This window comes from Toxorhynchites rutilus, chromosome 3 (genome assembly GCF_029784135.1).
Source record: "Toxorhynchites rutilus septentrionalis strain SRP chromosome 3, ASM2978413v1, whole genome shotgun sequence".
Classification (NCBI taxonomy): domain Eukaryota; kingdom Metazoa; phylum Arthropoda; class Insecta; order Diptera; family Culicidae; genus Toxorhynchites; species Toxorhynchites rutilus.
The window spans coordinates 68,867,088-68,879,251 of NC_073746.1; the positions used below are offsets into that span (position 1 = coordinate 68,867,088).

At 41.3% G+C, this 12,164-nt stretch overlaps 1 protein-coding gene across 1 annotated transcript; it reads right to left on the reverse strand.

The window, feature by feature from the left end:
- Positions 1-279: 279 nt before the first annotated feature.
- Positions 280-6,579, reverse strand: LOC129773213 (uncharacterized). The gene has a single exon (XM_055776800.1). It carries the CDS (start codon positions 6,577-6,579, stop codon positions 280-282), a length of 6,300 nt encoding a protein of 2,099 aa, XP_055632775.1.
- Between the last annotated feature and the right edge of the window lie 5,585 nt (positions 6,580-12,164).

Here is a 12,164-nt window from a genome sequence, read left to right on the forward strand (position 1 = left end):
GATCTCAAAAGCAAACGCTTTTATTTGGCGTTTATATCGCTTTAAGCTGTAAATATATTTCATTTTACGAATTCATTATTTTAATAATTATTAAATATTTACATTTTTCGTTCCTTCTTGGTTTTAAATTCAATTTTCTCCGTGATTTAACAAAAACAATTTTTTAATAAATTTTTGCTCGCACTCCTGTTTACTTGCTTTTTAATGATGGCTTCTATTCCGGATGTTTTATCATTGTTGACATTCGTGACAGCTTTGGCAACGTCACTGTTACAGTCCTTAGTTAATGATGTGGCTGTGTTCTGCCCTGCGGTCTTCTCCCGCAACATCCCCCGCCCCGTATTGCTGGTGATTTGACCCAGCCATACCGTTATCCTCAATTTCAAGGACCGCCAATTTAGTAACTGGCCTCTGTAGAATACCGCTTTTAGTCTGTATATCCGCTCTACGAATGCGACCATCCTTTCCAGGATACACCCTAATCACCCGTCCTCTCGTCCAACTATTCCTCGTTGCTTCATCTACTATCAAGACTAAATCTCCCACCAATAGTGCCTTCACCTCTTCTAGCCATTTACTGCGATTAGCTATCGTTGGAAGATATTCCTTGGTCCAGCGTCTCCAGAACTGGTCGAGTAGAACCTGCACAAGATTCCAATTATTTTTAAGAGCAATACGTTCGTCGGTTGGTGGTTTTGTTGGTTGCACGACTCCTGACGAACTGAGCAGCAAAAAATGGTTTGGTGTTAGGGATTCCCCATTACATGGATCAATCGGAATATACGTAAGCGGCCTCGAGTTAACCATCGCTTCCACCTCAGTGACCACAGTGGAAAATATTTCGTCATCCGGTTTTTTTGGCAATGAAAGAGAAGTCAATGCTATTTTCACAGTTTTCACCATGCGTTCCCATGCCCCACCCATGTGGGGGGAAGCAGGAGGGTTGAAATGCCATTGGGTAGCGGTATTAGTAAATGTATCAGCGAGTTTTTCGTTAATACCCCGTATTTCTTTGATCAATTCATTACTTGCGCCGCGAAAATTTGTTCCTTGGTCACTATATATTTCCTGTGGAGAACCTCTTCTGGCTATAAACCGACGGATTGCAAACTTGCAGGATTCTGTAGAGAGAGAGCCTGTTATTTCTAGATGAATTGCCCTCACAGTCATACAGGTGAATAACGCTATCCATCGTTTGGTATTTGATCTACCGAGCCGAATCAGGAATGGCCCGCAATAATCTAGGCCTACAAACGTAAATGGCCTAACGTATGGTGTCAAACGGGCTGCTGGTAGTGGTGCCATTCGTGGAATTTTCGGGGTAGATTTATATACGCGACACCACATGCATTCTTTCGCCACTTTGCGAACGACCACTCGCATTTTACAAATATAGAAGTTCTGTCGCAATTCGTTCACTATTGTTTCTTTGTTATTGTGTCCGAATTTACGATGATAATAGTTGACTAGCAGCCTTGTAACATAGTGGTCCTTCGGTAGGATAACAGGCTTTCTTACTTCGTAAGGCACACATAAAGCCTCGCTGATGCGGCTATCAGATCTAATGATTCCGTCTTCGTCCAGGTACGGTGAGAGTTTGTATAGTACACTATTTTTATTCAACTGGCTCCATTTCTGCGACCCATTTCTTTGGAATTTTGTCAATTCCATGGAAAATCCTTCTGCTTGAACTTGTCTGTAAACATAAGTCTCTGCTTTTTTCAAATCCTCTTGCAACAATCCTTGAGGATGGCTTATCGACGTCGATTTTTTACAGGTGCGTGCGAAGAAGAAGACGAACGCCACTGCTCTGATCAATCGTTCGTATTTGGAGAAACGTTCGAAGGTGATAAGAGATTCAACTCTCTCGTGTTGATGTACGCGACCCATACGGATTTCCTCCTTTGTTTCTGTCACAACGTGTTTCGAACGAGGCCAGCTTTCTTCATCGTCGTACAGGAATTCAGGTGCTTTGAACCAACGAGACTCGGAACTGGACACGGAGTTCTGGTTCCATTTTGTAGCCTCATCAGCTACATTCATCTGTGATGGGACCCACCTCCATTCGGCCATGGTTGACTCGCTCAGGATTTCTCCTACTCGGACGGCAACGTACTGTTTATAACGGCGATGGTCCGAGCAAATCCAGGACAGAACAGTGCTAGAATCTGTCCAGAATGTACGACGCTTAATTTCCAGGGTGTGAGAATCTGTGATCATCTTCGCCAAACGGACTCCGATTATAGCAGCCTGCAGTTCGAGACGGGGAACGGAAAGGGATTTCACCGGAGCAACTTTGGTTTTTGACGATACCAAGACACATCTGACTTCCCCTCGTTCCACAATTCGAAAATATGCTGCGCTTGAATAAGCTTCCTCGCTTGCATCTACGAAGACGTGGAGCTCCATATCATTGTAGTTACATCGATCGTACATGGGAAAGTAACAACGTGGAATCGTGATCAACTCTAAACATCGTAAAGAGACTAGCCAGCGTTTCCACCGAATATATATTTCGTGTGGCACTGCTTCATCCCAATCTAAACCACATTTCCATACATCTTGCAGGATAATTTTCCCTTGTATTACCAACATTGATATTAAACCAAGAGGGTCAAAGAAGCTCATAACGAAGCGAAGAATTTCCCGTTTAGTAGGCGGAGAATCGCGCTCGAAAAGAGTCTGAACTACATTGCGATCGCCGAAGGTAAATTGAAAAGCATCTTCTTCCATAATCCACTGTAGACCAAGGACTCGCCCGCATTCACTTGTTTTATCGACAGTAAATTGCTTGCATTTGTCTGTCGCATTTTCTCCCATCACTTCCATTAACTTCTTGGAGTTCGACAACCAGTTTCGCATACGAAATCCTGCCTTTTCGTGGATAGTTCTCACTTGCGTCGACACTTCCACTGCTTCGTCCACACTATCAAAGCTGCTCAGATAATCATCCATATAATGATCTTCTAGGATGGCCTTGGATGCTCTCGGGTATTGTTGTTCGAATTCTTTAGCGTTCAAGTTTTTCACGAATTGTGAACTGCAAGGGGAACACGTCGAACCGAATGTCGCTACGTTCATCTCATACACATCGATGGGAAACGAGGAATCATTCCTCCAAAGAAATCTTTGCGATTGGCGATCAGAACTGCGAATCAGGACTTGGTGGAACATTTCCTGAATGTCGCCAGTAACTGCTATTTGTCGCTGACGAAAACGAAACAGGACACCAGGTAATGATACCAGAAAATCTGGTCCTTTGAGAACCATACTGTTGAATGAAATTTGTTCTGTCTTCGCTGCTGCGTCCCATACCAGGCGTAGCTTTTCTGGCTTTTTTGGATTCACTACTATATTCAATGGCAGAAACCAAACTCGTCGGGGATCTGATAAATTTTGTTCCTCTACTGTAATCTTGTGCGCATATCCTTTTTGCAGATATTCTGCTATTTGCAGCCTCACCTTCTCATATAGCTGTGGATGCTTATTCAGTCTACTCTCCAAACAGAATAACCTGCGTTCAGCGGTCGGACGACTGTCTGGGAACTCCAAATAGTCGTATCGCCAAAGTATCCCCGTCTCGAAACGGCCTGTTTCTGTGCGCGATGTGGTTTGCTCCAAAATGACACGAGCGCGTTGATCATCCGCAGATTCCAACGTACGGACAGCGGATACTCCTGCCCCCTCAATATTGAAGAAATTTTGTACAAGGTTGTGCAGATCTTCGTCGTGTGATCGCGTGCATACGTGCACATGACGATGGTCGTGTGGATCATCACCATCTCGTATGCTTCCGTGAATAGACCACCCTAGTCTGGTCTTCGCTGCCACTGGTTCATTTGATTTCCCTTCTCGTATTTTCAAATTGGTGATGAGGTGAGTGTTGTTCAAGCCGATTAGTATAGACGGAAAAACGTTACAATAATCTTCTACTGGAAGTCCGCGCAAATGCTGGAATTGAGTTTGCATATCGCTGAACCGCAACGTTTGTTTCGGAAGTTTTAAATTAGTCACGGTATGGACATCTCTCAACGGGAACTTTTTATTGACTTCACGACCAGATATTGTTAATTGAAGAACACACGAATCGGCTTCTCTACGAGTCACATTGCCGGTCCACTGTAGACAGAGAGGATCGGCCTGACCCTCCATTCCAAACTGATCAGCAAGCTGCTTGTCTATTAGTGTCAGCTCCGATCCATCGTCTAAAAATGCGAAGGTGTCGACGGAAATATTTCTTCCATATATTGTGACGGGGACTATTCTAAAGAGAACGCATTTTCCTTTCTCATGATGTAGGGTGACTGTTCCAGACGTTGTTGCCGGTTTGGTTTTTTCGCGCAATTTTGTTGAGTGGAGAAGTCTGTGATGCCTGTATTCACAGCCATCTATGCCGCACACAAAGCTCTTACAAGGTCGCTTTCCATGTGGCACTAAACAACGTCGACACAAATGGTTCTGCTGCACTGCTTTCCAACGACTGTCGACATCAAGTTTTTTGAATTCGAAACAATCTTTTACTTTATGTCCAATCCTCTGACATACAGGACAAGGTTTTTGTTGGTTGTCAGAATTATTGAATACATTGCTGTTTTCTTCGATGACATGCGCGTTGATGAACCTTTTCTCTTTTTGCTGTTCATTTTTGTGGGAACTTTGAAATACGGGCGGAACTATGTGGCTGACTGCTGTGACAATCGTAGACATAAACTCCCCAAACGTGGCTAGATCTGGTGATTCGAATTGGCGTTGATATAGTGCCCAATCTAACCGTATATTTGTCGGCAGTTTACCTACTAACTCATTCAGCAGCATGGGATTTTTCAAGAAATTTTCCATTCTCACTGCATTGAGATGAGCACATAAATTCTGGACTATGAGTCCGAAATTCAGCAACGTCTCCAATTTGTCCGCCTTTGGCGATGGGGTCGATCGTATTTTATTTAGAAGATTGTTTGCAATTATTTCGGGTCTCCCATAGAGCGTGTATAGGGTGGAGAGAACATTTGGGACAGTTGACGGATGTAAAAGAAAACACTTTACGGCATCGAGAGCACAGCCCTTAATGCTTCGTTGCAGCCTCATAAGGTTCTCCGAATCTGAATATCCACATATTTGCGTAGAGTTGTTGTAGCTGGTGATGAAGATTGGCCAATCGGAAGGGTCTCCACTAAATATCGGTAACTCCTTTGGAACAACTTGGCGTGCGGTAAGTTGATGGGTGCTCGGTCCAACATTGACATTAATAGGTGTACTTGCGGCTAACGATGTGGAAATAATAGGTGGTTGATTATTTAAAATAGTCATAGATGGCGTTCCGTTATGATCACAAATCGCTGCACTATGCATAGGATTGGGTGCAACGGAGGACGGGTGTTGGTGATTATGATACGCTCGAGGTGTTGTATAAGTCAATGGATGGCAATTTATTGTTTGCATTGAGTGTAATTGCGGATACATAGAATTCGATTGAACATTTTCTGTACACTGACCTGCTGGTGGCTGAACACTGGATATCAGGCATGCTCCAAACAATGGACGCGGTAGGCTTACCTCATTCCTTATTGACGCTTGTACGTCGGTTGGGTTCGGGGGATGTGCTATAGTAGGTTGTGTAGAGTAACATAAAGATGATATGGGCTGCATCGCTGACTGCTGAACTGCATCGATGTATACCCCGCGCGGTGTCTGCTTCTGTATTTGCCACGCCTGACAAATCTCCTCCGACTGTACGGGAACTCTCTGTACATTTGCGGACGATGCCGCTCCTTGCTGCGAGTGAGTTGGATATTCACGCTGACGATACGGTTCTGATGACGTTGCATGGTGACTCTGCAATCCTGCTAATTGCGTTTGCTGAGGGAGAAGTAGCTGATTCCCTTTGGACGGAGTTAATTTAGTTGTTTGTTCGGTAGCTGGATACGTTGTGACGTCAGTTATCGGTTTGTCTGCTTGCGACGGGACAACAGTCGGGATGATTGTATTTCCGGAGACTGTTTCCGATGTCTTTATTTGCTGAACTTGTAACCACTGTTGCACCTTACCGGTACCACTCCTTGCTGATTTCACGCTTCCGCAATCACTGTCATCCAGTAAACTCTGCATCATGCTGAACTTTTTGGATATAAACTCCTCCTCCATTTGCTTCTTTTCTTTCCTCTCCTTCTCCTTCCGCTCCCTTTCCTTCTGAATGGCTCGTTCCTTGAGTGCATTTTCCTTCTCTTGCAGCTCCTTCTCCTGTTGACTTTCCTCCTTAAGTAATCTTTCACGTAACCTCTTTTCCTCTTCCAACTGCTGTAGCTCGATTTGCACAGTCGCCGCTCGTTTACTGGATGACGAAGTTCTACCGGAAATAGAAGCTTTCGAGGTCAAAGCGGGACACAGTTTGCAGACAAAGTTACTCGTTTTCACGGAATCATCTACGCCAGCGCATGAGTAGTGATACCACTTGAGACACTTTTCGCATTCCACCATATCTTCCATAGAGTCTGGGTGCGAACATGAGTTGCAATTTCTCGGTGTCGATTCCAGATTAGGTTGGTTATCCTTCTTCGTTTTCGGATATGCTCCCAGCTTCATTTTATGCGTGGACATATCTTCTGTTTCCCACGGCTGAGAGTGTCAAAACGATGTGTGCAAAAGAAAAATCTTAAAGATTTGTAAGCTCACGAAGTGTGTTTCGGACGATCTCAAAAGCAAACGCTTTTATTTGGCGTTTATATCGCTTTAAGCTGTAAATATATTTCATTTTACGAATTCATTATTTTAATAATTATTAAATATTTACATTTTTCGTTCCTTCTTGGTTTTAAATTCAATTTTCTCCGTGATTTAACAAAAACAATTTTTTAATAAATTTTTGCTCGCACTCCTGTTTACTTGCTTTTTAATGATGGCTTCTATTCCGGATGTTTTATCATTGTTGACATTCGTGACAGCTTTGGCAACGTCACTGTTACAGTCCTTAGTTAATGATGTGGCTGTGTTCTGCCCTGCGGTCTTCTCCCGCAACACAGAGAAAATATGCAACGGTTTGTTTACATATTTTTCACTCACACGCGAAACTTTCATAGGTGGCGACACCGTACCTTCGATGACGCGAATTGTTACTGCACTCACCAAGCACTCACGAGATTCATCCGATCACAACACCATTGTTTGTTTATAACTCCCCAACGATGTCACGCACAGGGCTTGGAAATATTGAGCTTGTTAAGCAACATTGAAAATATATTTTTATCAGTGTAACGCGTGTATTTTGCTTGTCGATGCTGCTGTCATTCATTCGACGGCAAACACTGTGTTCATTCATATTCATTCTGTGCTCTCTTAGCTTTCCTTAAAGCTCGAGTCATGAGAATTCATTCACATTTATTCATTGCCATTGAATTGTCAGGAATGTTGTGACTGTTCATTTTCAATGTCCCGATATGTGTGTGATTTTCTCATTGAGTCAGTGCCTTGCTTATTCAGTTGTTTTTGAAGTCACTCCGGAAGGGCAACGCAAATCGGTGGCGCAAGCGGAAATGCCAATAAAAGAGCAAGATCTGCATGCACACTCACAGCTAAGGATTGCTTAGGCTTGGACGGCGAGGGGGCACTCTGCAGAATCGATCCAAGTAGCGAATGCAAACTTTGTCAGCCAAAGCTGGATGTTGGCAATTTCATCCGCTAATCCTATAGCATAGTTTGATCCGTTTGCAAAAGGAAGCTCGAAATATTCCCATTGCGGTCGTGTGTTGGACACCACCATTTTATGTTCGTGTATTCAGAATTAAAAAAAAAATAAATGTTTGAAATTTGAATCAAGACGGTATTTTTTACATCGGAATTCTTCTTTTGAAGCATTTCTGAGAAGTGGATTTGGAACTGCATATTCAGTATGTAAAATGAAAGCAATTTAACTGAGACGGAAACCTTGCATGTTTGAACAATTTAATTTATTGTCACTATTATGAGCATTCTGTACTTTCTTATCTTCCTCGACGATTTTCTCCGTTTCGTCAGTGTCCGAGAACGATGCTGATAGTGAATGAACTGGTATGTTAATGTCAATGAATGACAAAACTAGGGATATTTTCTTTTGCTCATATTCCGTGAACGCAGAACAGAACGAAAAACAGAATGAAAAAAAACTGGATGAATCAACTGTGAGTGGCTTGCTGTGATTGTGAGGTTTGGCGTTGGTTCATTTTCGGTATCCCGAATGCAATGGTATAATGATCGAATGTGGCCGGAAATTCAGCTGAAAAGATTGATGTGATACAGATATTTCCAAGCACTGGTCACGCAACACGGGTAGATGCAAAACTACTCAATCTCTGCAGCCGTTCGGAGAAGGCGACCGAAATTCGACCACGAAACACTCCCGCGAGGATATTGACCAGGTAGACCAGGACCAGGACCATCCTTTGACACTCGATGTTATGATGACCCGAATGCAGTTGCTTTTCGATGAGACTAACAAGAAAATTGATTCTTGTTGCGGTGAGCTGCGCAACGACATAAATACCTTACGCAGTGAAGTGCAACAATTCAAGAAGGATTGCCGAGACGAAATAAATCAACTTGCTGCCTCGATCTCCTCTGTGCGTACTGATGTCTGTCTGAACAACGAATGTTTGGCTACAAGGCTAACTAACGATCTGCTGCTTTCTGGAGTGCCCTACACCCCAACAGAAAATCTAGAAAAATATCTTCACGGCTATTTCGAAGGCGCTAGGTTACTCTGAGGGAGAGACGCCATTGATGTTTGCAAAAGGATTAGTTCGTATGCCTATACAGACCGGAGCAACTCCTCCAATCACCATGCAGTTTGCGTTCAAGATTGTTCGAGATGACTTCTACCGGCGCTACCTTTCTTCGAGGAACCTTTCGTTGATGCATCTGGGATTCAACGTAAATCAACGAATTTTCATTAACGAGTCTGAAGGAAATTTACTGCCCATCAATTTATCTAAACCATAGTGATGATTTTTAAGAGAAATCTTTATGTGAGCATTCATCCTGAAATAAAACTTGGCAACGACACTATAGAATATGTGTCCAAAGCTTCCGTTCTTGGATTTCTTGTACAGAATAATTTTGGATGGGAGAGTCACATAGCCGCACAATGTACAAAAATCTACAATGGGCTAAGGTTACTGAGAATCTCTTCTAGCAAACTACCTACAGTTATCAAAATGAAATTATTCAAATCCCTATTACTACCACATTTCAGATATGGTGACGTTTTTCTTTTGAATGCATCTGTCATGGCATTGAATCGACTACGTATTGCCCTTAATTGCTGTGTTCGATACGTGTTTAACTTATCCAGATTCTGCAGAGTTACTCATCTCCAACAGCAATTAATTGGTTGCCGATTTGACTATTTGCATAAATTGCGATCGTGTATAACCATTTTCAAAATTATGAATACAGCATCACCATTGTACTTATTCGAAAAATTACAGCCTGCTCAAAGCATTCGTACAAGAAACTTATCATTACCTCGTTCTCGCACGTCTCATTATCGAAAAACTCTATTCGTACAAGGCATCACATTTAGGAACCTACTACCAGCTGATATTAAGCTTATTCCTTCCATAACTAGGTTCCGTCGTGAATGTTTGGCATGGTTAAACGCAAGAAATCAGCAATAAAATAAAATAATTATTTATCTCATGGAATTATAATTGCAAAAGTCTCTAAATAACGCAGAAACGTTGAATTCAAGCTCAGGCGAACCAATTGTAGCAAGTTAAAAGGATTGTCCTTACGCTACAAGTAATAAATGAATAAATGAAAATGAAATGAAAAATACAAATAAAAACAGAAATTACTCTCTCGATAGCCATTCGACCGTAGTTCTGTGCGCATGGTATCTAAGGAATTTCTCGTGAAAATTAGTTTATTCAATCTGATATGTTGGACAAATCATCAGTTTGGACGACTGTGAACATATTCTAGGAGAGGTGAACAGATATTTTGTTTAATATCAGCAATTAGCATAGAAATTATTTTCATGTTTGGGGGCAAAGTGGTCATGGGTGAATAACAACTTACAATGTTCTGTTTACTAAAACTGATATACATCATCATATTCTGCTCTTGAAGAAGATCCTTTTATGGCTTTGACCCTGGATAAATATGCCACTCTACTTAAACCAAGCCTCTTTATGCGGAACGTTATATATTTCTTACTACGTTTTTGTATGCAAGAGAAAATTTAAATTGAGACTCTAGGTGAATAAGCCAAGCTTATTTCATACATGTACCTACTATCTCATATGTGATTTGAACAAATTTGGACGAAAAAACGCATAAATCTATCCCATTCAGCTTGATATGTGCGAGTGACCACTTTGCCTCCACTAGGTGACCACTTTACCTCCAAGCGAAAAAAAAGTTCGATTTTTCACCTTTTTTTCTAATGATGAAATGTGTACTATTTTGAATTTTTATAGTAAAAGCCGTTTGATATCTTGAACAACAATGAGTTGACCTATAATATTCTTCGAGGAACGGGAATTAAAACGGTATGTGGACGCTGGAAATGGGCATATACCATAGGGTAACCACTATGCCCCCACTTCTCCTATATTAAAAATAAACTTGGTCCACTCCGACTGAACGGATCAGTAAAAAATGCCGGTCTTCAGTGTGCGAATAAGGCTGTAGCGATGACAATGAATTTAAACTTTTGACGAATACTGTCTAAGATGATTGAAAATGGGGAGTTTATGCTTAACATGTTTGCCTTGCCTATTCATGCCAACAGTAGATGGCAGAGACTATTTATCATGCTGAACGCAAACAAATGTTTATGCAGTTACAAACTCACAATCCTTCTCGCTCTAATTTTCCTAGCAGAATGGCACACTTTGACTCACTACTGTTAATTGATTGAGAAATATGTCAAAATTGTTCAGTCATAGTGAACCAACTATAAAAAAAAATGCTTCATTTGGTTCAGTAAGAGTGGACCATGTAGGGGAAAAGGGGGGAATTTGGACCACCTAAGCCTAATATTTCCAAATCAAAACGGTCTAAATAAAAAATGTCACATTGTATACTGAGCTACACTTGTTTTCTCTCAATAAAAAATGTTTAATCATTATATAAAGCTTCAATCTACCAAATATATCATACAATAAAAGAGATGATTTTTGGACATTAAAATTTGATGCGGGGTGATTTGGACCGTCTGTGGGGTGATTTGGTCCAGTGTGTGTTTCATCGAAAAAAATATACATATGTTTATGTAAAGTATTTTGGGATAATGTTACAATCAGTAACAATGTTTTGGGATCGATACCAGGTGTCTTGGCCAGATTCCAGACCAGAAAAGTTGAATTGACACCATCTCGAATTCTGTATGAATCTTTTCACTGTTGGTCGAGCATTTTCAAACACTTTTGATGCTTGGTCAAAGAAAATCCGTTCTCGATGGCCTACATTGCTCTTTCAAGCTCCTCCTTGTTCCAACGTTGTCTGTCCATCCTCTTTTTGTAATTCAGCGGCATCTAGAATCAATTAGACCAAAGAAAAGTATCAAATCTGTAGGACCAATTCACCCCACAGAAACGTGTCCATGTCACTCCACACAACACGCAAAAATTAAAATGCAATTAATTTCATTTATTGTTATCAAACATACAGTTTCGCTACATCAAATTGTTCTTCTTCTGTATGCGAACAGAACTTTACTGCACAATACACGGAAAGTTTGTTTAATTTGCGGGAAAAACCTTAAAACCACGATCGGAAAACTCACATTTTTGATGATTCAAGTGCTTGCTGTGTTCATGCTACCGTTTCCCTCTAGTTGTGAAGTTTTACCAAAGTTTTTTTTACTTTAGGTACATACGGTTCAACAATAGAAGGAAATGACATTATAAAAAATCCAAGTTGAGCCGTAATTTTTGAGATAAAGGGGTTGTCCAAATCACCCCGTGTTACCCTACGAATAGGCAGCCAAATAACTGCCTTTTTTGGTATGATACATGATGTTTTTTACAACTATCATGCGTTAAAGTATTGCCAGAGAGTAGCTAACATTTCTGAGAACAGTATTGAACGAAAAAATTAAATGCTTTGAAAATTGCAGAGCATTAAACTTTATGTTCGTTTTTCTCGAAATCATAAAAACGTCACATGGTCCGGTCTGACTTCACACCGAG

Excerpts from the sequence above, each read along its gene's own strand:
- LOC129773213 (XM_055776800.1), bottom strand. The coding sequence starts at position 6,579 with ATGAAGCTGGGAGCATATCCGAAAACGAAGAAGGATAACCAACCTAAT.